This window comes from Thermobia domestica, chromosome 11 (genome assembly GCF_964235325.1).
Source record: "Thermobia domestica chromosome 11, izTheDome1.hap1.1, whole genome shotgun sequence".
In the NCBI taxonomy this organism is placed as follows: domain Eukaryota; kingdom Metazoa; phylum Arthropoda; class Insecta; order Zygentoma; family Lepismatidae; genus Thermobia; species Thermobia domestica.
Window position 1 is genome coordinate 33,282,637 of NC_137464.1, and position 27,840 is coordinate 33,310,476.

Consider the following 27,840-nt stretch of genomic DNA (forward strand, 5'->3'; position numbering starts at 1 on the left):
ATAATTCAGTTAGTGTTGGACTCTGCTAAATCGAAGTTTCGAATACTCGACTCAAGAACAAACACTAGTAGAACAGGAAATAGCAAACAAAATATAACTTGTTATAATACAATAAATGTTTTAGATGTTCATTTTCTACTATGCATAACATTATAGGAAACAGCAAGCAAGAAATCATTCAAACTTTTAGTTCCAGTGTTGTACGTTAAGCACAGACTTGGAGCCGTTTCTGCAAAGTCTGAAACACTCTTCTAGTTTTCTCTTTTGGTGGCTGACCCACAGCTTCTTGTTGAAGCACAGTCGAAACCGTTGCTTCAACTTCTCGAATTCCATGAATAAACTTCCAAATAGTTGGGTGGAACATTCCTACCAGATGATGAAACTTCTAGTTCCGCGATTCACAAATATTGTCTTAGGATTGTTGTTCAGGGTGGTTTGGTGAAGATTCCAATGTCTGGAGGATATAGAGGGGGACACATTGCGTAAACGAATATTTTGAGATCGAGTTTTAACACGGTAATATGTGCCGGACACGTAAGTACTATCAAAATAGTCCATAAGTTCCAGATCTTCCTCCGATGCCTGCTCCCTAAGTATTTGTATTCCTCGATGCACATCTGCTATGGGAAGAAATGCCAATCCTTTCACTTTCCCGCAAGATAGTCGAACATTTTCATTGTCCTTGTAACGTTCTGTGACTCAAAGCTCTTGGACTTCTCCACGTTGACTGAGTCAGGTGAAGAAAGCAACGCTCTACACTAGTTAAATTTCCAAAAGTTGCTTTCACAGTCTGCAATGCCGCTATCTCGAAATCCGTAACTGCAGTTACAGGGTCCAGATATTCACCAAATTCACTGCACTGATACACCACCGTACGAAACAGTTCTTCATATGAACTTTGTGTCTTACTCTACATTAGGAAGTCTCACCTATCGGAATTCAAATAACATAAACATGAAGGATTTTTAGTAGCCATTGAAAAGTTGCCGTCCATCATCCATGCTTCGCTTCTCGATAGCTCCATAAGGCTATACTTAAAGGAAACTTCCAGAAATATTTATACGTTTTTTCTTCCTTTATATAAATTTGGTTTCTTAACATACTATATTCAACAATTATTTGTCAATGTTTACTCAAAGTTGAAATATAATAGTCTTCTTTCACTGGCTTCTAAGAAACAGATCGTTCTTTTCACCTCACTTAGTCAAAGTGGAGGAAGGTCCAAGAGCTTGGTCTCAGAAAACTATACAAGAACGATAAAAAATTTTCTTCTATTTTGCGGGAAAATGAACGGATTTTTCATTTCTTCCCATATTTGTCTGCTATTTTCTGTTCTGAAATTTTGATATTGGCAAAATCTATTATTTGTAAATTGTGATATATAAATCCATTAGGGGTCATATTGTCTGTGCTTTTAACATTTGCTAAAGCTGGCATTATTTTCTTCTACTGGTACTTGTTCTTGAGTCGAATACCTGGAACTTGCATTTTGCAGAGTTCAACATCAACTGAATTGTTTTCCAAGTTTGATTAAAATAACGTAAGCTGTTTTGGTAGTTTACTTTGTCTCTATTTATTTCAACAAAGGAGAAAAATAATCGTCACAAAATTTCCTCTATGATAATATTTCTGTCATAGAATTACTGGAAACTTTTTTCTCTTATCTCAAATACAATATCTAAAATATGTAACTCCTTATTTAATAATTTATATACAGGGTGGTAAGAAACTATTTGAACAAACTTCGGGAGCTGATTGCTGACACCGAAACAAGCAAGAAGTCCTGTGGGACTTTGGTCAGTGAAGGATAGTTTCGGCGATATAAGTTGCCGAAAGTTGGGAAAATGAACTTCAGAGGACTGTAATTCAAAAACAACGCAATGTAGAGAGTGCGGTTTAAAACATAACACTCGAAGTCATAGCTGCTCGATTGAAAAATGTATGTTTCAAACCTCCGCAAGATGTGTGTGAGGGATTTCCCAAAGGAACGTAGGGATTCCCTATAACCTGGCAAGTAATCTCTACGTACCTTTGGAGAATCCCTCACACACATCTTGCGGAGGTTTGCAGCAGATATATTTCAATAGAGCAGGTATGACTTTGAGTGTCAGGTTTTAAACCGCACTCTCTACGTTGTGTAGTTTTTTTTATTTACAGCCCTCTGAACTTCATTTTTCCCAAGCTTTCGGCACCTTATATGGCCGAATCTATCCCTCACTGACCAAGTTCCAGAGGACTTTTCTTGCTTGTTTCGGTGTCTGCAATCAGCTCCCAAAGTTTGTTCAAATAGTTTCATATTACCCTGTATATATTTCAATTATGCTGCATAGTTTTAATTCAGTTGAAGATTAAGGAAAGCAATTTCAAAAACTTTTTCGAGTTCATTCATTATATTTGTATTATATTCTAAAAGACACCAGTGATAAAATTGTCGTGATTAAATTTCCGGTGACGAAATTACCTATATGCTAATATTTTGGTGCCAAAATTACCGGTGACGAAATTTCCAGTGACAAAATTACCGCCATCCACTTCATTCAGTATAGGTATACAGTATTTAGTTGAACTGAGCATCACGGGAGCAGCTTGTGGTCGAAACTTTAGATTTTGTTGTTAAATTTATGAATGATAATATTGTAGCTTTTTTTAAAACTATTATAGAGAAGCTATACAATTTAGAATTTGCGAAATGGTGATTTTCGTTTCTACCGACTCTTTCGTTATCCCACCAGGCCCCGATCCCCTGGTAGTTGGTTAACAGTTAGTCTACTGTACTTCGAATGGAGACCAGTTTGATCCTAGCAAAGGGGCCTTGCTAGACATTATTTACGTAAAAGTTCTCATCAGTTACTGTATCTTCTAAAAGTAATTTCAATATTTCTGAAAGATACTTATGATTAAGAAAATAAACTGACACCAAGGTCTCCATATAATGTGTTTTGTATCTACAATTTTTGCTTGACTACTTATCTACATATAACACCGCATGCCATAAGCGTTGGTGGACGACCGATGGGCAACTAGCGACATCTCGCCAAAAATTGGTGACCCCGCAGTGACAATCCGCGGTGGTCCCACTTCCGTTTTAAAAATTATACCACCAGAGGCCCACCAGCGGCAGAGATGCAACGAAACGCCAATGAATCACAAAATTACTCCTCCAAAATATGCTAAATTACCTATATGCGTGATTTGTTTACGTTAAGGTGAGTCTAAGAAACACTGAAATAAAAAGTACCCCGAGGTGGGCGCGAACTACCATCCTTATGATTACTAGGCACGCATTCTTCCGCCTTCGCCACATAGACGATGAAGAAAATCTTGGTTGTAGAGAAATAAATCGTTGAAGTCTTTTTAATTTGGCCAATCAGAATGCTCCTTTAACCGCGTACACATTCGACGAGAACCATGCGGGATTGGGTAAAATGCGTTCGCCATGTAATTTTATAACAAAATGACTCGCGTCTATCTACTCTATTTCATAGTTCTCCCATATTCACTTTGTAATGATCAACAACAGTTGGCATCCAAATTCGTACAATTATACGCACTCATCTCAAGTTTTTTCACTTCATGATGTAGAAGCAGGGGGTTACTCTTGACCCCCGGAACTCACTTTAGGAACAATTCGCCAGGGAAAATTAATAGACAATAATTACCACATGCACATGGTTGTCGATAGTTCATGTTGGTCCCTTCGCAATTCTCCGTGACGAATTGAAACCGGCAAGTGGGCCACTAGGCGATGTTTACGGCGTGAGGATTGTCTATGTCCTTCTCAAGCAATAGATGCTTAAAACAATGAACTTCGCAAGTGGTTCTACGCAACTTTTTAGTTGTTGATTTGTTGATTTTAGTTTAGCGTCCCTTTCAGCAGCGGGGCTATACGAGATGTGTACCTACTTAACGTGGAATCCGAACCACATGAGCTCCCGCCGGGAATCGAAGCAACTTTTTAGTTTTTAGTCAAAAGAGTCGAAAATTTTATTCCAAGTAGCAGATTTAATTTGTAAGAATAAAAAGAATATGGTGATTATACCAAAGCTGGTGGTTTTATAAATTAACAATTTAGTGGCAGCCTTATAATACTAATGTGTTGTGAGTTTTCCTTACTGAACGTTGATGAGATTATGTTAAAGAATTAACAACGCATTTATTAGCATTCCAGTTGAAAAGAATAATATTTCTTGACTGAACATTCAGCTATTTTCATTGTCAAGAATAATCCTTATGGCACAACATGTCCACGGAACAACCTTTACGTGTTCCACAGGCACCATATGTATCCCAAGACATTGAGGCTCAAAGTAGAAAGTTTAAGGACAACAAAAATATCCACGAGATTTCCTCTGGATTTCAATGAACTTTGCCTGTCACAAGATATGATTATTTCGAAGTATTAAGTTTTGTAATCATCCCGTGAAGAGCCCAGAAGTAATGTTTTACGATAAGGTTTTATGATAATAAATGTTTTCAATTATTTCTAAACCCATGTTCCTGAAAAGAAACTAAATATGTGAGAATAACCAGAGAATTCATGTTACTATTCAGCCCAAACTCGTTTGTCTTCGCGAATGTTGTCGAATAATTTGAAGTTTAAAATACATAAAGCGATAATCGTGCCTGTTGTGCTGTATGGTTGCGAAACATGATTGTTTACTTTGAAGGAAGAACACAGACTAAAAGTATTTGAAAATAGAGTCCTAAGTCGAATATTAAGACCCAAAAGGGATGAGCGGAAAGTAGCGGAAACTTCATAACAAGAAACTGCATGATTTGTACGGTTTACCTAACATTGTTAGGATGATTAACTTACGAGCCCAAACGGGTATGTTATGCAGCCAGAATGGAAGACAGTAGGAACGCTTTCAAAATTTTAACCAGAATTCCAATTAGGAAAAGACCATTAGGAAGACCTAGGTGCAGCTGAGAAGACAATAATAAGATGTATATTACGAAAATATGAATACAAAGTAGAAACTAGATCCAATTGGCTATAAGAACAGAAGTCATTTAAGAGTTTTAGTGAATGCGGCTTTGAGCCTTCAGGTTTCACAGGCTATAGAGTTATGTAGTTAGTTTAAAGCCCAGAATTATCTCATAAGAAATTCCATTTCCGGGACATAAGCGGGTATTTGAATTTTCAGAAGATATCAAAGTACGTCTACCAGCGAAAAAACAAACATCCCACAAACATTTCAAGACGTTAAAGGGACATCTCTGTGCTACATAGGAAGAGAAAGAACATGTATTGCGAGACATTAAGCTCAAGACCTACATTTTAAACATGTCTATGACAAAATAACTTACTGTTGGTACTCAAGTTTTCATTCAACATTTGAAAGAAAATGAAATGAAATGAAATATTTCAGTTTTAGTCCCATGATTAGGCCGGCTAGGTTAAAGGAGACGATGATGATGAGAAATGAATGCAATAGTGGAATGAATGAAGTGGGAGGAAACGGGAGAATCCTGAGAGAACCCACGCATACGCTGTTTGCCCATCACGAAGTTTACTTGGCGCGAGCTACATCGAACCAGGGACCCCATGCGCAAGAAGTAACAACATTTGAAAGCCTTTTGAGAAAAGTCTTTTTAAAAATTTAATAAAATTTCTCCCGAGTTTGTAGAAAACAATGTAGATAAATAGAATAAATATGTTGGTACAAATAACTTCAAACACTGCAAAAAGTATTATTCGTTTCCTTGTCGTGAATGAAAAATAGTTGTACTCTCAATTAAAAATGGGTTGTTTTCTGTTGTCATCATTGTTTCATTCCTGCTAGAATTAACAGCGACTGTAAGGGCTCTAACTCTGAAAATATCGTAGCTTATCGCACAGAATGTCCTTGGATGTTGGTTTGTAGGATATATTTCTATGTGGCATTGAACATTCAATCACAGCAAGTCAATAATTTTGTGAAGAGATTATTTTAACATAAATCTCTTGTATCCTGACATCCTAATCATTTACTTATTAAAGTTTATTAAAGTCAGTTCTTAGGTCTGTAGAATTTCATATTGTAGCTTAAGCAATGAGCTCTAAAACTGAAATTAAGCGTACTGTTAATGTTCCACGATTATATTTTATAAGCTAAAGAAGGCAAATGATGTATGCAATTGAAGTCCATGTAATAATTTTAAATAATACGAGGATATGGAAGAAAATAGGAGAATGTCGAGGAAATTCTCGGGTTGTTCCCAGAATATGGGATCGAGAACCAACGACTCCTCGCATCAGAGATGAGGGCTCTATCATTGAGATACTGTACTATCATCCCATTGGCCTCTAAAGTACATTTCACAGTTTCCTCATTTAATTAAGGAAAGTGTGTAACTAGAATTGAATATACAGTTTGTAAGTTTATAGTTTGAAACGTATATAAACAAGTTTGTTGGAAAGATATTTGCGTTATTACTGTGTATGCTAAAGTAACTTTGCTGAAAATCTCTTAATCCTGAAGCCATAAAATGTTTTGACAATACTACATAATATGCCGAATCAGACATTGAAAGAAAGATAGGAATTCTTTAATAGACGTCTATTAGAAAATGTAATAAACACTTCCGGAGACTGTTTGCTCTGACATCATATTGGCTTCGCATTTCTCAGAAATCCACTTTTTATCTCCCAGAAAGAAATAAACTTTTTCCAATAAGGATAATAAAAATAAAGAATTTATATTAGATTTATTGTAGCTGGAATTACCCAAAATTCTCTCAACTATTTGATATTTGATATATGCCATATATATCTGTATCTTAAACAATGAGCTCTAAAACTGGAATTAAGCACACTGTTATTGTCCCATGGTTATGTTTTATAAGCTAAAGAAGACAAATGATATATGCTATTGACATAATTGCTATTGATTAGTACAAATAGGGAGACTCATTATTGATCAGTAGAGAAAAATATGTATTGTATTATGATAACTACGCAACGGAGTTAACACGTGCTTAATATCTGAAGATACGTGTAGCTCAGAAATTTTCGACAATATCTTCGAGGGAATCACGAATTCAGACGTGATTTTACCATTAATCACAAGTATCCGATTATTGTACTATTTTATTTCGATCTACAGTTGTCATCCGTACGTATATTTTTATTATTATTATTATTCTTTTTCATTACTTTTGTAAAATAAACGTACGTATAGTAATCTTCCAAATATTTTCGGAAATATGAGCTTATATTGTGCTATTGAAAGCAGCTAATGGTATAGCAAATAAATGCTTACAATGAGTAGTGGTAACAGTGAAACTTGCCATGTTGACGACTGGTTATGTAAAAGCATTAGACAATAAAGCAGTGGTGCCTACCCCCACTTATGTCCGTGACGCACCCCCCCCCCCCCAATTGTCTATCCGTAGGTGTTCTTCCATGAAAAAATCTTTTCGATTAATTTTTACACCCCCTCAAACATATTTATATAGATTTTTAACCTCCCAAATATTTCAATGACGCAGTTTGCGTCATAGCCCCCCTTTGTGGGCACCCCTGATAAAGAAAACAAAGATGTATAAATATAGAAATTGTAATTTTTTTTTTAAGGCTTCGGTAAACAACCTCTACCGAGAGAGGAGAGTGAACTGTACAGGATTCTAAAATGTGTGAACGCCAAACTGAATTTAACAAATACCTCCTCCAACATTAGTATACTCACACTATATTGATTAACCCTTCAAGTTGGAAGCCCGAGAATCACTCGCCGTTTAAATGTCTACCTTATGGGCAGGATCCCGTATACACTCGCTAAATGCAATCTTTAAAAATTCTGTATTGTTCTACTATATATGGAGCTTTCTTTATACTTCAAATAGAAGCTTCAAAAGGTTTACTAGTAGCATATTATTAAAATACCGCCAGTTGGGTAGGGAAGTAGGGATTTGAATGCCACTTCAGAGGTTAATAACTATTAATATTTATTACTTATTTCGATTTGATAATCAGAAAGTATAAGCGTTCTTTGAAATTCATGTAATACTTGTTTCTACACTGTCATTTCTCGTACTCTGTGAACTCGTCTGTAATATTGTCTTGATTAAGAGTTCGTCCCGAAAGCTGTTTCCATCCAATTTATTAGTAGCAGTTTGGTGAAACAATTTTCTTGTAAAATATAGCGTGTAGTCTACGAACTTCTATATACAAGAAAAGGGTAGGACCCAAATCTCTCCTAGAATTTTCGTATATTGGTATAGGTTGATTACGAACTACTTCTGATTACCAGCAACTTTGAGCTTTCTCTTTTTGGATCTTGAAAGATGAGCTCTCTTCATGTAAACTTAAACCACGATATGTAGATTGAAGAAAGGAAACACTTTTTTTACTTATATTTGTCTACTTTGATTTTTATTTTCATCTTTATTCACAATACCCATTTGCCTAGGCTGAAGCTCAGTACACAGTGGCAACAATAATTCTTGTTGTGATATTTTGTCCAGTTTTCTATAGTTCGACAACAACACTAGACACAAAGCTATACCTTCTCTCTCATGCAGAGTCCATTTTGTATATATTTATATTGTGTATATATTACATGTTAACAGGGGAGACCTTTTGGCATACATTGTAAAATACAATAATCTATACAACAATGTAATAAATAGACATTAGTTTCTTGTTAAATTTTATGTAAGTCTTCTACCAAAGACTGGTGAAGGTACCTTGTGAAGAAACAACATTCATTAGTTGTCTCCATAAAGACAAGTCTTATGGAGGGATTATTCCGCCTTACCTGTACAGCAACTACAAGCTACTTATACTACATCAGGTAATTTTACCACACAATGAGTAGTCTATTCTGGCTAAGAAGGCACCTGCTTAGGAATAGGGTCATGGATAAACTGATACAGAGAATAAACTACCTTCTTATATCTTAGGAATACATGGATGTATTATTTCTTACTTTATTTTCGAAAAGAGAGAGACAAAATTATAAACCATTTGTATATCACGGGCAATGTTGAAATATAGGGAGAAAGGGCTCAACTTATATAATAAATAACCATCTATATATAATAACAAGTGTAATAACATTAATTTTATGCGTTAAAAACTAGTGAAATTATGTCCTTTTACACGATTAAACGATTTACAATAATCCTACGTGTTCAGTCTTCGCATTCTAGCATATTTTGGTCTTGGCTGAAACAACTATGATTGTTAACATTAACATCTAACAAATAGAGACTCTTATGAGAATGAGTTGATGACAACGAATAATGGTTTTAAGAAAAATAATTTTAGAAATGTACAATAATTTTTTTAATAATCATATCATATATACTTTTTTCCACAAGTTCCTTCTTAGTTATTACGTAAATTTTGATCGAAATTCTACAATATGTATTCTATAACTCGTAAGATATAAGGTCGTAGCTTACCACCACGTAATGATTGTAATGCATTTACATATTGCCCGCGGATAGATCCAATCTCATACTCAGGACTATTTTAAAGTCACAATTTTCGCTTGAAAATATCCGTGCTAAAGCATATACTTTTAGTTTACTAATGGTAGTTTCGTATTGCAGTGTAAGGAATTTTTGGAACCATAACACTATTTTTTTCGAGAATAATTTCTATGAAGTCAAATACAGGAAATAAGGAAAGAAAAAAGAACCCTCAAACTTAATGAGTGTTAATATCAATACTCAGGAGACAAATTTCTAAAATCCGGGAAATATACAAGAAAATCAAAGAGCTTAACCTAGTTAATGTATCAGAACTCAATAAGGCATGAAAAGAATCTTCAGCACTACAGTCAATGTAACTATTAAAACTTTAGTCCTTATTCTGTGGATTTAAATGGATCGATTGTGTTGTTCAGTAATCGCAGGAAAATTAACCAAAAACTTTCTTGCGTATCTCTATAGATTTACTCTAGGAAAAATGTGTATTGCTATTGGACCTGAGTGAATAATTATAATATAAATACTCTAGTAAAAATGATAATAAAGAAAAGGTTTTTATTCTGAGGAATGTAATAAAATGTAGTTATTTTGTTTTAAAAATCAAGTATTATGGCATGAGTTAATTTCTTGACTTTGAATGACACTCTAATCCTCATGACAAATTAATCCTAATATATACAATGACAAACAACATTCACCATAAGGATTGAAGTGATATTTAATCTGATTTGAGCAAATTATTTTATTTTGTAACAGAAACGGTCAATTGAAGTCGGAACACGTAAGAGAAACAGTGTATTTAGTATTTTTACTGTAAAAAAACAACTTAATTCGATTGCATGTTTATTATTATTAGTTCATATACAATTTTAAACTGAAACAACAAATACTAAATATATCATAAAAGTGAGTTAAATCGTAAATTAAGCTATTCATTTTCAAGTTCTAAGTTCGTTATTAAATATTACGAAAAATAAAACAGAAATAGGAAGAAAGAGTGGAAGTGTATATCAATTTCGCCGTGTATTATTTATTTCATATTTATACTACTTTAAAATTACGTTTTAATCCTATTGGTTGCATTTCTCGGTTACTAAAAATCGTTATTAAGAAATCAGAAAGATCAGAAAAAAATGTTTAAGAAAGACAGGGGTAATCTTCCTTTTTATATATAGTTTCTCAATTATGTGATCGTTATTTCGTAAACTTGACTACTCATCTACAGCCAGGCGGCAAAACTACGACCTTGCTTCTTATGTATCATAAATTGATCTCTGTAAGCTCTCGAGAAAATCTAATAAAAAATCTTGAAACCTGAGACATTCTTGAAAGCATGAGCACTAGTTTAAATTCCTTTTCAAACATTGCTCGTTTAATACAAATATTCCAATCTGAAAAATAAAAAAATATTACTGAGTTAAAAGGACCAAACTGCATGATTAATTTCTGAGAAATTGTGTCTCCCTCAATAGACTCTTCCCCATTTCTAGCTTTAATACCTGCCATTCTGCTCTCATTGTGTTATTGTCTTTAATGAGATGAGAAGTAGTGTACAAATTTACTACCTTCAGATGACATATTGAAGAATGAAAAAAATAGTCTTTTAGGAACATCAGCTGACGATAGTAAAGCATTGATAATCCACGCTAAATATATATACGTACGGTATTACAATAAATGTCAATTGCCGTTATGTGTTTTTGATCGCTTCGTAATTTTAGAACAATTGCGGAGCAACTATTTTTCTCTAACGTCTGGTGCTGGTCTGTCTTTCTTTTCTTTGTAAGATGATTTATTCTCATTGGTGCCAAGCACACTACTATACTAAGGTTGGTATTTTATTTTTCTCTTACCATAGACGTTGTAGTAATACTTATTTTAGAAATTTTTACATTTTAGCCACAAGTAGTTTGCAATACTTAATTCTCATTCAATATATGAGTACACAACAGATTTCACATGTAAAGCTTAGTAATATCTTGTAACACTTCCCTATAAAACACGAAAATGAGTTTCTTCGGCAAAAAATCCATATACTACTTTAAATTCAATTTTCTTGGTTCTACTGTATTCTTTAAAAATGTAGGTTCCATGTAGTGCGAATGCTGAAAGCTTTAATGAGAAATGGTATTATTTAATATCATAATTCGGCCTTTTAGGATAAAGGAATTTAATTATGTCAACCGCCAATCTGATCTAATAATATGTAAACATTGTTTATTAACACAACTGCAAAATACGTTAAGATGGGACAGAAGAGTATTTTAATTCACAACTTTTCTTCCATGTTTACTTCTATCCTTGAGATAAACTTAAATTCACTCTAATATCTGTGAAAATTTATAAATGCAAGATTGTTTCAGCTCCACAAGTTAGTTTAAAATAGTTGCCAACAACAGCAAAGGTTAAGCCACAGATTAAAATTCAAATTTTAGCAAGGAAAAAGTATGTGTATGGTCTTGCATGGGCCACTATTTATCAATATTGTATCTAGATCACTGTAAGACTTCTACTGACCATAAACCTAAATACGATCTTAATTCTTTAAAGAACGTCTATAACATGTGTTGTTCCCTTACATTTTACGCCGTGAATTAACATTCGCAATGTTGAAATAGACCTGTTCAAAACATCACAAAAGAAAACACAATTATGTATCATTCCTTTGAGATAGATGTCTCGAATTCTACGGTAAGAGTAAGGAGACAAGCCTTCTCTTACAATATATATGTATGTATGAACTTTTTTGGCGATGGAGTTCTTTCAATGGAAGGGGAAAATATAAAATGGAAAAATAGGGGGAATTTTCCCAAGTTTTAATTTATCAATAAAAAATCTATTGCGGGAAAAGCTAGTATTTCAGTCATTTTGAAGGCAAATTGGTGTTAAATAGGTTACATCTAGAAATTTATCATAAAAGTTCAAGGAATTATGAATATTAGAATAGGGCAGTATTTTATATTTGGATTAACAAATTCAACTACTTAAAATATATATGTATAGATATATGTATATACATACTTCTGTATTTGTATTAAATGAATTATGGTATTTTTGGTACTGATGTTTCCACAACATAGTGCTTAACCTACCATAGGGATAAACTTCAATCAATCAATTGGAAAATAATATTTCTGTGGACGTTATACAAGGAAGACAAATCAGAAGGTTGTAAACCTTTATATAGTTAACAGCAGAAAACACAAGTGCAGTAAGATTCAAGAATGATGCGAATATTTAGTGAAGGAATTAATTGGGCGGTAAGTATTCAAAGAATACTTCTATATATTGCGTATTCTCGTCTACGTACTACATTTTGTTAAGTTTATTCCTTTCTTTTTTTGTTATGAATGCTTATGAATGCTACTAAAAATAACACTACATTTTCAAAAATAAACAAATTATAATTTGAATTCTTTTTTATTTTTATATTTATATAGCTGATATGTTCATGAAATATAAAAATATTTGTAGTAGTCTCTGGTGTTCTGCTTTATTGCATTATATTCTTTCTAGATATTTATAGCTCAATTAATTCCGTAAATGTTAGTACATCACGGAATACGTCATGAAACATTAGGAAAATTTCTTTATAATGAATTGTATAAAAAGCAATGTCTTTTTAAAAGAATTATATTTTACTTAGTGTTTTTCTAATATTGTCCTATTTTCGTCTACTTTAAACCTAATTAAAATATTAGAAAAATCATTATACTTTTTCCTTACTGTAACATTATTTCTGGGAAAATTCCCTAGGAATTGCCCCAAAGTATATTTTCCCAATCTTACAATATGCCCATCACCATAAATATGGCCCTGTACAACTCAACGTTTTCTGTTTCGTTTATAAGCAGAAATATTTTGTGCAATATTATTTATATGCAGTTCAAGTATCGTCAAATAAGAATATAAAATGGCTGTAAATATATAAACAACTCAATCTGCTTACATAATTATTAATGTATAAAATAAAGGAGGAATGTTTGAAGAATAAATAATATATAATAAATAAAACAAAAAAATGTGTAAGCAGGTTGCAGGGAAGGGCTTGCTTTAGTATTTTTATATATTTATATATATGCATAAATGTGCACGTGTGCATGCGTACATTTTACTGGCTATTTGTGTAATGTGACCAAAAATATACACACATATGTATATAGAGATAAAGATTATATAATTATATGTAATAGATATAGATGTTTACATACACACACATATTTTGTGACCTGTACAGGGTGTTGAATATATTAACATAGGCTTCTCAACACTAACTTAACAATATATTTCTTCTTTATAACAATAAATATATGTTTCATATATTTATATCTCAGTTTTTACGAAACCTTTACTGCAAATACATCTATATACAATAAAATGGATTGTTGTGAACACAATCCTGATTATATAAACATCAACGCAAATTCGGTTTTTCAAATTATTCATTGTCCTGTATTTCATATTTGAGACAGCCAATTATAATTATTCATAATGAATGTCTAAAGACATGGCATTATATTAACTTCAGACATAGTATCTATTTTAAAAAATATATATGTATATTCACATTTTGCTATGAATAGTAATATACTCTTCTAAACGTTGGTGTCAAAAAGTTCAAATGGCTAAGTTTTAAATAATATTGTTTTAACTGTTTCGTCCTCTCTTATATAACTATGTAAGGCTAAATACTTTAGTATTAGTAACAGACACATCATATAACTTATAACTTTTAACCTCTCTATTAAAGTATACACATTCATAACAATATAGCACAAGGGCAATAACAATAATGATATTGTTCCTCAACTTTGTCCTGCATATACCCCTTTAATTTATTGTTAATGATATTGGAATCTTGAACACACGGATTAAGCACAATACTTGTGTATATGAGGTGTATATGGAGTAATATTTTATTGTTGGCATCTAAACGTTGTACTATCACATAAGTGATAAACAGCATACTCCCTGAAATAGAAAATAAGTATAGCACAATGCTTTATTATTGCTCTGACTGAAAAATATATGTGCTTTGTAAATCAAATAGGCTTCGATATAACAAGTCACACATTAATAAATCACTCACTTAATTCGTTGTTTGTTAGGAGTTAAACATTCATTTCATTAGCAGAGAAAGACATTATTGAAAATAGTAGAGGCATGAGCTTTCTTGACTGAAAAATTACTGTGCTTAGTTTCTTGAACTATTGCTAATTAAAAGAATCCAGTTGAAGTGTTAAGGTAAGTGTACGTAATGTATGGATTTTAACTAACACTTATTTTCAAACTTTTCAAACATTTTTCTTTCATTTTGAATCTCTGTTTTATATTAGATCAACAAGCTGATGTGACTGAAAGTTTAGCGAAACCAATGAACATTTTCAAAATTTAAGGAAGTTATAACATGTGTTGTATAAAAAATAAGGGCTTATTGTAGAAATAATGTATATGCAAATACCAGGAACAAATGGATAATTTGCTTGTTTGTGTGCTTGATAATGTGTAAGGAGAGAGTTTATTTTTACATACCCGGTTCTAAACATGGAACTACTTGGCAAGTGGAAGGAACTATCTGGCGCAAGGTTATCGCATGTTTGGATTGTGGGAGTATTTGTATTGTGAACATGGATGCAGGTATACAGGCACGTTGCCCTGAATATGAGTTAGCTGTAATACAGTTTGTGAAACAATGCGGTGATAATCAGGAAATCTTTTGAAAGTGTGTGAAAGTCATGGCTTAATAAATCCAATAATAAATTACAGAAAGCGTGGTAAGCAAATAACTGCAAAGAAAGTTATACTTTTCAACGGAACGGTAGGTCACATAACCAACCTGGCTACTAACCGACTTTCACTCGCTATCGCTTGCTCGGCATTACTATGTGAGTTGCATATTGAGCTTTGATAAAGTAAATTAAAGTAAAAATTGATGATTTTTAAATTTTCGAATCTTTTATTACGCTTTTGGCCCGGAACCAGGCAAACAACCAACTTCGGAATAAATGCCAAAAATTCATTCTCATAACTTTATTTCCGGCATTGCTTAACTTAACGAAGACTATTAATTAATCAAAGCCTGACAGGTTAGTTTAGTTAATACAAAAATGTTATTCAAATAATGTTTAAAACATGAGTTACTTTCTTTTCTATAATTAATATTCCAGAAAGTAGTTCAGGACACAAGAAGTATAGAGGTAGGTTTAAATTATATAATAGTGTGACTGATGAAGATCTTCTAGTGACAAAAGTGTAACACGGTTTGATCATGTATTTCTTGAACTATAGTGTTTTATTCACAGTTTTATTTGGCTAAGAGTTCACATGAAATTAAATTAGGAATTTTTAGAACATTGACAAAAGCAAATCAATGTAATTTTGCCTCCCCCCTCGGAGGTTTTTATAAAATTATCTATGTAACGGTACTTATAATGATTTACGCACTAACTTTATTTCATTTTATGCAGAATACAAATCAAATTACAGAAGTCCTACATCTGCAATAATGGAATATATTTAACAAAAGCTGTCACACGTTGATAAAAGAAAAGTTAAATTAAAATACGTTGCATATTCCAACTAGTACTTGATTAGAGGTCCAGTGACTTTATAACTTCAGCACACTGTTTCGACATTAGGTCTGCTAAGTTCTTCAGAAAATCACATGTAATGTTGTGTTGTTAGACATCCGTTATTGCCTTAATGAACTCCATTTTCAACTCCATCTTTGTTTCATCTAATTTTCCTTTTGAAAATATAAACGTCCTCATTTTTTATTTATGGAGAAACGGCTTCAGTTGAATTGTTTAATTCTGGAATATTTTGATTCTTCATATTTTTCTGGACATGAGGTAAGTGCGGGTATAAACAATAGTGCAGCTAAATACGCCAAGTGTTCAGTGCATCTAAATACGCCAAGTGTTCAGTGCAGCTAAATACGCCAAGTGTTCAGTTGCAAGATTTATTACGGGTTCCTAGGCTTGGCGTAATTACCTACACGTGTTGGTAAATACGTATTCTGCAACACACATGTCTTCTTCTTTGTGTTTCATGAAAATTAAGGCCATAAAAAATCCAACACCCTTAACATGGCGTATTTACCCCACCTACCTTATGTAATAATGGGCACAAATCCTAAAATCTCTTATTAAGATTCAATTGGTAATAAGTTATCCTACCATATGGTGTTTTCTAATTAAATGTCACTTTCGTTTAATTGTCATTAAAAATTGAGTTGTTTATGATGTTTAATGAACTAAATATTTGGACAATTAGATTATTAGATAATTGGAAGAATCAAAGATGGATTTTTATTATATTCGTTCCCAGAAGTTAAGGAATACCATGTGAAAGTGACACATAAATGAAGATAGCAGACCGATCCCTATTCCTGGAATCGAACATGCGGGTGATTTACGCCATATATTTTTGTCTTATTATATTACAGATGTGTCTGAAGAACGTGGTAGTGGTTTTAAATCTGTAGATGAAATAGAACATACGTAATTATTATGATATACCTTATGCCTTTAACTCGTGTCTAATAAGATATATGTAGACGATTTGTATAGAAATGTTGTGACTTGTAATCTGCCCTTGACGCAACTGCTGTATTGAGGTTTTAAACCTCAATAGCTCAGCCAATAATTAAGCTAGAAAGACAATTTTGGTATTAATGTGTTCCTGAAGGATGCAGCTTTCCGTCGATATGCATTTTATGTATGTGGAAGATACCAAGGCGGAGGAGGAAGGTTAAAATTTATGTTTTTTTTCTGCACCAGGTTTTTTGGGGTGTCATTCCTCCCTTGAGCGTACACCCTAGAAATTGATATCTGAAGCAATGAAGTAGTCCACTACACGGTAACCTTGTAGGTGTATTTGTTGCTTATATGGGGGAAGAGAGAGGGGCAAATTTGGCCAATTGTTTTGATCTCAGTTTTTTGACGTAAATTAATTGATTCTTTTTCTTGTTCTACAAATAGAACAGGAATTGCACAAAGTTACCTCGTTGTAATTTGTGTTTCATAATCTTTCCAATGATGTACCAATAATGACCCTGTTATAATTAGGGGGCCGCCAACGCAAAGGTCTGCAACAGTCCTTTAAAAATGATATACAGGGAGTTTTTATAGGAATTTCGTTCTGAATTTTTATCTTGCTTTTTCTGGCACCAATGGCTGATTTTTTATGTAATTGTCACAAGTGTGTTTACTTGACATTAGCAAAATTACGTCAGCGTAGGGTGACTGCAAGGGTCTCCAACGCCCCTCAAATTCTATTTTTTCCATATTTTTAGGAGTTTGTTTCTTCATTTTCTTCTTCTTCTTCTAGGAATAAAACGGGAATTGCACAAATGTTACCTCATTGAAATTTGTGTTCCATAAGCTTTCCAACGATGTATTAATCATAGCTCTGTGAAAATTAAGGGGACACCAGGCTCACCAACGTGAGAGTCTTGGATTTCGTTCAAATCCCTAGCGAACGTAGGAAAGTTAAACACACATTGAGCAGTAATTGTTCATTGTGTTTAAAAGTAAATAGTGAAACTGAATGTCACAGCAACAACAGCAAACGTATATTTAAATTAAGGAATATGAAAATAGAGAAAAAGATTTATCGGTATTTTTTAACTATTGATATTATTACACTTGGAGCAGGTAGCGTGTCCGCGCGTGTCACTTGCCTTTGATATTGCAATCTTTCTTTGTACAGTCAGTGAATCGCCACTGGTAACTTGATTTTAATGATAAACATCTCCACTTCAGTACTCTAAATAAGTAAACACCAAGACTTACACAACAATAGAATTTAAATTAAATTGGCCATATACCCCTTAGCATGACCGAAGAGAAATCTAGTCTGGATTGACCACAAAATACTCATTATCGTAGCTTTATTTGTGTTTCCGATTACTTAAATATCTTCCGTTATTGCAGATATAAAGAACTTCCGATCTTAGATTGTACTTTGCATAAAATTTCCTTTAAATGCTTTTCCCTTTAATTTATTTATATACATTTTAGATAGATATATTTCTTAGAAAACTTGTAAATATGAAACATTACATCATTAATTTTTCCGTTACTGTATATAGCCTATATTAAATTTGAATTAAACTGTGTCTTACATGGTCAGAACTTCTACGTATCACGCATTTGAACGTATGTCAACTGGTAGGCTATAGAATTTGTTAGTTCTACTTCCAGAAAGTTTAATCTTATATGTAAAATATTAAATCTACAATTAAAAGTATTTAACACAATTTAACACCGTAGAAAAACAATATGATATTTACATATCGTAGAAGTATAATTTCTAGTTGTTTGATGAACTAACAAACATATGTAGCCATTCTGAAGAATTCATGTATGTTTCTTTATATATTCTTCTTTTAAAGTTCAAATTCTAACCTGGTATAAATTATGAATGACATATTGAATAAGTATGTATATTATACTATAAAATTCCTCCAGATAAGGTATGGTAAGAAATTGAAAAATCTATGGTATAGTCAGATTCAAAAGTATATTCCGAATTTTTTTTAAATCTTCTATTAATAATTTTTGAGTTAACTGATTGATGGGAATAATGTACTTGTTGTCTTAAAATTTATTAAATCTTTAATTTACAGGAAACTGCGTAAAAACAAACGACAGAAAATACTTTTCTGAAGGAATCCAATTTTAATCGACAATGTGCATTCACTAATAAAAATGAGTACAGCCCTTCCTCTACAAATTCCTGTGTGAAGAGCGTGTTTAAGTTTTAATACAAAATTATATTATATATTACCTTTAAATGCCTAACTATACCTTTGTACACTTCATCCTGTTTAGTCCTTTTTGTCATCTTCTGGGTCCTTCAAGGTATGCCATTGTGCAATAGGGCGTCTCGGCGAAGCAAGCATATCGTTCCAGTGTCGTTGTTCTGAGCCTGTTGCACCTGCACCCAAAATAACCCTTCCGATTGGGTCTGATGTGCCGATTCGGTCATAATCTACCACTGTTACACTCAACTGGACTTTCTGTAAAATATTTAGTATACTTTCGTATTACTCATGCCTAAGTAGAAAAACTAATCAAACATTCACATAAATTATTATGTGTATCAACATAAAACTCATCATTCATATTGATTGATATAATATTCTATCAGTATATCGCTATGCTAAGTTCATTTTCGCTAAATACCGAAGCTGTTCCTTAGTGTGTCTATAATTTAGTGAGTTATCATAGCGGAATCTAACTAAGCTTGATCTTACCTAAGTCAAGTAAATATCCGTAGATTGTATTCTAAATAATAATTAGAACACACACACACACACACACACACACACATATATATATATATATATATAACAACTCAATTTTACCAGTATAAATTTAATTGAGAAAAAAGTGCTAACAAAACAAAGAACAATTCAAAAATATACTGTCCTGTCTGCTGAGATAATCAGGTACAATTTATAAGAATGGAATTAAAAATTGGTAGGATTGCTACGAAACCCGCAACTTATAAAATGGAACTTTATTTTTTCTTAACAACTTGAAGGTTACGCAGCTCCGTTCAGGCTGTGATACCTTCCTCGAATCTAAAAATTACAAAAATCCAATAACCAAAGTTTAAATGAAATTTCCTCAAGTTAAAATAAAGTCAAAAATAAAATTCTCAATGTGTCGTTCATAAGGTTTATCTCATAAAAATTAATTCATTGACATTGATCCGTAGACAATATAATAATTATAATTTAGTTATTTCTTATCTCCAATGAGATTAAATTAACATATTAATATTCAATTAGATGTTCAAATTAAACCAGTTTTCAAGTCAGATTCTATACAAATACAATTGCTTTTTTGAAAAATTTAACGTTCCACAATTAGAGATGTGTGTCGGGTAAATACCCAGTGGGTAGATAAATAAAAAATGGGTATTTACCCGGGTATTTACCCCTTTTGTATTTACCTACCCAAAAAATAGGTATTTTCCGAAAGTTCAATTATTTTGAAGTTTTAAGAATTGTTAACCATACCGGTGACCTTTTTTTTTTTATATTTTGGGGTCTGCCAAGCGTATTTTCTCATTCATTCACTATAAATATGCAAAATAATAACCAATTAACCCCGTTCTTGTGCGGCGCGGGTTTGCAGGCAATTTTGACCATGACCCACCCGCGATACAATTTTGGATATTATTTGTTATTCTAGGTTAAAGCGACATCTAAAACCTATTTTTTTTAAATATTTTTCTCAAAGAACTTCATAGGTAAAGAGATCAAAATATTGAATCGAGTGTTTTGAAAGGGGGAAATGGTGGGGATGAACTGTTACACTTTTCAGACGAAGCCGTCATGTACATCTATACATGCATCTAAGTTTGAACAACATCGATCAAGCCAATCTTGAGAAATAATTATCTTTTCCGAGTTTACGTCATTGCTCACGAACAAATCAGGGTCAGATTTGAAACATGAGAAATTAATGTCTCTTGGGAGTATCTACCGTACCACCCTCTTGTCGTCTCAAGATTGATCTCGGGCTATTTTACTATACTTATCCACCTATGCCCTTTCTTCACCAAGATGTGAACGGCTTTTAAACTTGGATTAGTTTCACCAAGACTTAAAAAAATTAAGAAATCGTAGTATGACTTCAAGCCTTAGGTTCTCCAAACATAGAAATCGTATATAAACCCTCTTTGTTTAATCTTTGGGGGACAGCCCCTGTTTTAAATGTAAAGTCTGCGATACGCCCCGATTTTCAAGAACCGTATCAAGTTATTGTGTATTTTCATTTGAGAACAGATGTTTTGAGACTCCTTCAATCCAACAATTTTTCCCGAAATGTGCAATTTTGAAATTTTAAAATTCTCAGAAATGTTTCACAGACAACTCAGGCAACCGTCAAACGAATAAAAGATAAACTAAAGCTGGATCATGTATCTAAAGGATTACAAATCATTGGCTACAACTAATTGAATAAAGATTATCAAAATTATCAAAATATTTCCGAGTTAAACACTATGGAGGTTCAAGTTAATCATGAAAAGATGGTATCTTGTCTACTAGTTTCCAACTTAAAAGAACATTTTGGAGCAATTTTAATGAAAGGAGTAAGTGAGTTTGATATAATAAGTATAGTCACATTTATTATAGAAAAAAATACGTCAATTTCCATCAAATATACAGGCTTTCCTTGACTTTTTATGGCTTGTTAGGTTCAACGTTACTATTTCGGATTTTTGATAGAATCCTAATATTAATGTTTCTTAAAGCAAATGCCGACGTATGGAACCTTAACGAAGTCTTACAGGAAGTATATTACAGAAAGCGTTGAAGGAAAGCATTCCCAAAGCGATCTTCGTTAGTGGGTGTCCCCTGTCACTTGTTGATCTCCCTTTGTGGATTAAATTTTTAAAAAGAAAATTCGTCCTTCGTATACTTTCCCATCAAGGTATCGCCTGGCTATGAGTAACTGGGATGCTCAACACAGTGAAATGCAAGGGGAAGTTAAAATGAAGTTAGAGGGATCAAAAAACCTATATTTACAGTGTGACGGTTCGAGTAAATTAAGAAATAAATTTTTCAATTATTTCGTTATTTTAAAGCCCGAACCTGTTTTTGTTGATTTCGTGTTGTCGAGAGAAAGTAAACACGGTGCACACTACTTGTCTGAAGAGATCATGAATGTTCTGTAAAAACATAACCCTGAAAAAATTTTAATAATCATAGAAGACAACTCGGCCAATATGAGATCAGCTTTTAAATTAGTAAAACAGAAGTATCCTAGTATAGTGTCTTTGGGTTGTCTTGCTCATCTTCTCCATTTGCTTTGCTCTGACATCATCGAGTGTCCATCGGTAAAGACATTACTGGGAAGTGTAATTGATGTTGTTAAAACAATAAAACATAGCGATCACCTGCAAACACTACTTACACAAAACTCAAGGGAAAAAAGGGTTACAATTTCGTTAAAGTTGCCTGAAAAAACAAGATAGAGAAACCATTTACAATGCCTCCAAAGTGTGCTTGTCAATAAAACTGGGCTTCAGACGCTCGCGTGAGTGAGGAATTGTCATTACCTTCAGAAATGAAGAAAACACTTCTTGATGATGTACTCTAGATTTGTATTGAAAACCTTGTAGCCATTTTGAAACTTATAGTGGATTTGATTAATTGCTTCGAGTAAAATGAGTATCAGATAGACACTTTGCACTCAAAATTCCAGAGACTTCATCTACTCTGACAGAACAGTTACCATCATCAATCCTTTCGAAAACGGAAGAGCAATCAATGATGGGAGTATTTGAACAAAGAAGTGAACCCGGCTTGGGTCCGGTTCATCTGGCTACAGATCTCCTCAATTCCACTTTTCACGGCTGCAAATTGACCGCTGAAGAATTGCTTGATGGAGTAAACTTCGTTTGTGAAGTTGGAAAACAAATGAGATTAAATTCTGTTTTACTGAGATCACATTTGACTGACTATAAGAACAGGGAAGGAAATTGGGCAAGGAAGTTTTTGTGGGACGGAGTGGAACAAATGAGCTCACTACTTTGGTGGAGAGGGTTTCGAGATATCACTGAATTAGCTATCGCCATTCGAATCCTTTGTACTCCGGTTACATCTGCTGCCACAGAAAGAACTCTCTCTACGTTTAGTAAAACAATAAATTGTTTATCATTGGAGAGGACAGGAAAACTAACATATCCTTCTTATAACTGGAAGATTTTAGATAAGAAATTGCCTGAAGTTTTACGGATGCAACACTCAGGACCAGGATCATCAAGGAACAAGTCACCAGCTGTTGGCATGGAACAGAACAAAACACCAGAGACAGTGGAAGAGGATACACAGAAATGGCTGACAGAAGAAAATGAGGAAGCTAGTAATAGTGATGTTGATATTGAAGAATTATGTGACGGATTCCGACTCTGAGCTTACGGTTGATTCTGAGTAGGACGGTAAAATTTGCGGTTGTTTTATAGTACTCCAAATATGATAGAGGTTAATTGCTGTTCTATATTGAATAGTTTAAAGTATAAATATTACTGAGTTACTATACAGCTTAACGTTGTTTATCACATTAATATTTTAAATATGCTATTCCAATAAATTATTTCACAATGCATTATTGTTAGCGTTAAACTCCATTTAGTGAACACTTCTAAAAATCAGGAATTAGTTACTTAAGTGTTTTACGAAATGTTGTTCCTTATTTTATGGATAATTTTCTTAACGGTATATTTAGTAAATAATTTAATCAATCAATTTATTAAATTTAATTACCTTGATTACTCTGCAACTTTCGTAATCGGTAAATGTATATTTTTTTAAAGTTTCTAAGTATTTTTAAGGTTATTAGTTACTAAAGTCGAGTTTCTTTACTATGATATAACTATAACAACTACTTCGTTGTTACAATGTAATTTCTTAAACAGATTGAATTTATTAATTCAGTAAACCAGGTGTAAAATTTAAGCAACTTATTGGTTTAATTCTTTGCATAATCGACAATTCAGTACATCTCATTGCCTATAGATAAAATACCAAAAATAACATTATTTTGCGTGAAGAAAGTAACCAGCCGAATCTGTAATATCAGTTCAGTTTTTTTAATTATTAAAAAGGTTGTTTTCATCATTACTATTCAAAAAAATTAAGGTAATGTTAGCAATATATATGTATAATAAAATTGTTGTAAACTTTAGATCTTTAAAATAGGAAAGCAATTATTAATAATTCATTTTCCACCATTAATAAATTTGGTAAACCAAAAAAACTTATTTCTTTAGTAATAGAGATCCTGCTGTTACTTAAATACTTTAGTTAGTGTGTTCATCGGTGATTTGAAAAACTAGGGAATGTATTGTAAGATAAAAGAAGATGAACCAGATTGAGAAAAATAGAGAAAGTTTCATGAGAGGCGAACCTAAAAAGAACTTAAATTCCGTGTCATTAATACCAGGAACTGCTGGCAGGCAGAATACTTAATAATAGTGTATGACTGGTTTAGTGACAATTGACTTCACTTTCTTTAGTAATGGTTACGTTCTGTCATAAATTTTAAATTTTCATGTTGGTTTGATCCACTATCAAATTCTACCGCGTAGTTGATTGGACGTCTCAGGGGCATACCAAGGTAAGAATTCACAGGGTAAAATGGATAATCATTTTCCGCCAAGGGTAATAGAAGGAAATTTAGTGTAAGTAGAAAGAAAATTATGGTGGGTAGGTAGGAAATCCGTACTGTATTACTTAATAAATATCAAATTCATTCTTTAATTACTAGGAGAAACGATTAATTAGATGGTTATTTAGTGCGCCTGTTGCAGGTGATACAAATGACCATTATATTTTTCATTGACAACGATAAAATCCATTTATTGCTAATTGAAACATAAAATACCCACTAAAATACCCATTTTGAGTAAATACCCGGGTATTTACCCAGGGTATTTACCCGCTGAAATAAATACCCAGGTATTTTACATCCCTGCCAACAATTATGCACCGAGGGTAAGGGAGACAGTGATTATGATATGAACGATAATGGAGACATAAAGAAAATGAGAAAAATGGGAGAATCACGAGAGAAGACCCATACCTACGAATTGGTCTACCACAAAGCCCACTTGTCCCTAGCTAGGTTCAAACCAGGCACTCCATCCATCACAAATGATTCCTCTACCACTGAGTCACTGCCGCCCCCATTAACATTACAAATCGAATTATAATATACTTAAATACGAAGTAGGGGTAGCTGGTTCTTTGGAGCTCCGGTGCTTGGGGTTCTTGGTTCGATCCCAGCTCGCGCCGTGTGGACTTTTGGTGGACAAACACTGTGCTCGTGGGTTTTGTCGGAGTTCTCCCGTTTCCTCGCACTTTCTTCATTCAACCATTTTCATTCATTTCTCATCATCATTGTCTCCTTGAGCATAACCGGCATAACCATGAGACGTAAAACGGGAAGATTTCACTTAAATACGAAGTTCAATCCCTTTCTAGAGTTGTCTCACCAAACGTAACCGGTTCATAATTATAATACTAATTTCATTCACTTGAATAATACATACAGTCTTGTTCAAAAAATCTTGGCAACCCATTTTGTCTTAAAAGGCCATATTCTATGAAGTATGTGTAGGAAATTCTAATCATGTTACTAAATTTGTATTGCTTTTTTCTGTCTGCTTGGTTCTTTACATTATTTAAATTCTTTGTATACCTCGTTCATTATTTTATTACTACATTTGTTCTATACCCTGTATCACAACGCTTAAAAGCATACGTAAATGATCTTCAAGATCTCAAAAACAAAATACTATCAAGATATGAACTCCTGTCTATGGAATTAGTGTAGTAACCCTATGACTATTCTTAAAATAATCGAGAAACTTTGGATCCAAAACATTCTTTTCTTTGAAAGAAAGAAAGATAGCAAAGCCGATTGTAACTTCTTTAAACTAGCAATCCTAAATATACGATTTACAATCTCATACTTTGGATTCTAAAATTATTGCTCATTAAGCATAACTTACTAAATACATGAAGCAAGCAAAGTAAAACAATAGAAGCATAAATACCGTGATTTGTTCTTGTGGCACCTCAAAAGTAAAGGATTCGTTGTAATAGGGATTCAATGTGCATTTCTTCACACTTGTTTTCTTCTTCTTTCCAATCCTCTTTCCGTTTTGCATTAGCGCAATCTTCACGTATGGATCTGAAATGAAATGAAGATTAATATCAACGTTACTTCCTTTAATGCATGAAATATTTGAAGTTACAGTTCATAACATAAATATAATGAAACTAATAACAAGAATAAAATCTATAACAGAAAATAACTAATATCAATTATACATTAATATCAATTTCAATTAATATTAATATCAATATAAACAATTGACACCTTACAAAATGAAGTAGCTGGATATGCTGAACTCCGCTTAAAGTAATCAACTTCAGCAGACAGTGTATTCACCCAAAATAAAATAAGCATAATGTCCTGCAGTTACACTTTCTTATTTCCTCAGATTGTTTAGAATTATGGATTGCGACTCGATACTTAGTTTTTAGCAAGGACGCATTACATAGTTTAGTTGTTAGTACGCTCATAAAATACCATAATCTTACTTTCCTCTTTCCTATTTTGCGGAACAAGTGTAAGTTTGTTTTCTCTTTATATTAATCTGTAATACATGAAGATTTAAATTTGTTGAACTTACCTGATAATCCACCAACGTCCATCTTCTTCAAATTCTTTGCCTCAAGTATCACAACCGTCAGCTTTCCGGAAGTTGGAACGTATCGGAGAGAAAAGCAGATGTCTCCGAGCTTATCCTGTAGAACAAGGAATAAGAACTGAAATCATAGTCTTTATAAAGTATATTTCGATAGTTCATATAAAACGGATTAACAGTTATAAGTATGAAATATTCAGTTGAATTATGCACTTTTGTGAAGGCATAGTTGATGAATAAATTGTCACTCACGCTTGTTAAAAATTCTGTTCAGGTAATTTTACAATATGTGGCATAATGTCTCATTAGGAAGAAAAGGGGAATAAGAAAACTCACAAAAAATAAAAGAGAATGAAGGGAGAGAACATTACAAAGCAATTATTTTATTTGACTTGTTTATCCCTAGATGTTATCTGTTTTCTGTCCTACGAAAGGTAGAGAGTCTACATATAACGTTCCGAAATTATCTGGTTGAAGTTTTAATATATACTGTATGCATGAATAATATAATTTTTCTTTAGTTCATCCGTATTTGGACGTAGTGTCATTAAAATGAGTATGTATTATTTTTTAAAAAACAAGATAGTCGAAACGTTTTCGCATGTTAATACACGTAACCAAATCTCTATAATAAATACAAATAACTGGGTCTGAAGTTTAATAGTAAATTCAGAGTTATATTGTAACATGATGGGATTACAAGGAAAATGCGAGTTGCTTGAATTCGTTGAGATCCTACTCTTTCACTTTTCGCTCTTTGGTAATGGAAGCTAGGAATTCACTATAGTGCGTCCAGTAAGAGAACGTCTCTGACAGCTCGCAGTGACATTGCCACTACTCGCGTGTCAAGGTTTTTTTCTGTGCAACTGTAGTGGCAATTTAATTAATGGTATAAGACAGAGTGATCGTGGTTGGTAACACTGGTATCAAAGTAGGGGCTGCAATGTCTCACCGCATGGGGTAAGAAACGTCAGAGGCCATCTCTTGTTGGTCGTGCTGTAGTGACAAGTAAAATGAGCTCACAGAAATGTTTACATTCCAATAATTAAGGAATTTGGTTTACCAACTCTATATATTTACACTGTCTATGTCAGTCCGGGAGATAAAATAAATCTGAAGAACTACTGGATGGATCACCACCAAATTTGATCAGAATGTAGAATGTCGCAAGTTAGAAACCAC

The 27,840-nt window shown here is 33.1% G+C and overlaps 1 protein-coding gene across 2 annotated transcripts in view; it reads right to left on the reverse strand.

Moving 5' to 3' along the window:
- Positions 1-10,236: 10,236 nt before the first annotated feature.
- LOC145664021 (synaptotagmin 1-like) overlaps positions 10,237-27,840 on the reverse strand; it is a 124,628-nt gene continuing 107,024 nt past the window's right edge. Inside the window, exons 8-11 of one of the 2 annotated variants that reach the window (XM_081730312.1) lie at positions 26,644-26,752; positions 26,002-26,138; positions 19,233-19,444; positions 10,237-14,391 (exon numbers count right to left, since the gene is read on the reverse strand). In XM_081730312.1, the coding sequence (XP_081586438.1) occupies positions 19,253-19,444; positions 26,002-26,138; positions 26,644-26,752 (438 nt within the window). In that variant the 3' untranslated portion in view covers positions 10,237-14,391; positions 19,233-19,252. Of the gene's footprint in view, positions 14,392-19,232; positions 19,445-26,001; positions 26,139-26,643; positions 26,759-27,840 lie in introns of both variants that reach the window. The other variant, XM_081730311.1, reaches the window with a different exon arrangement.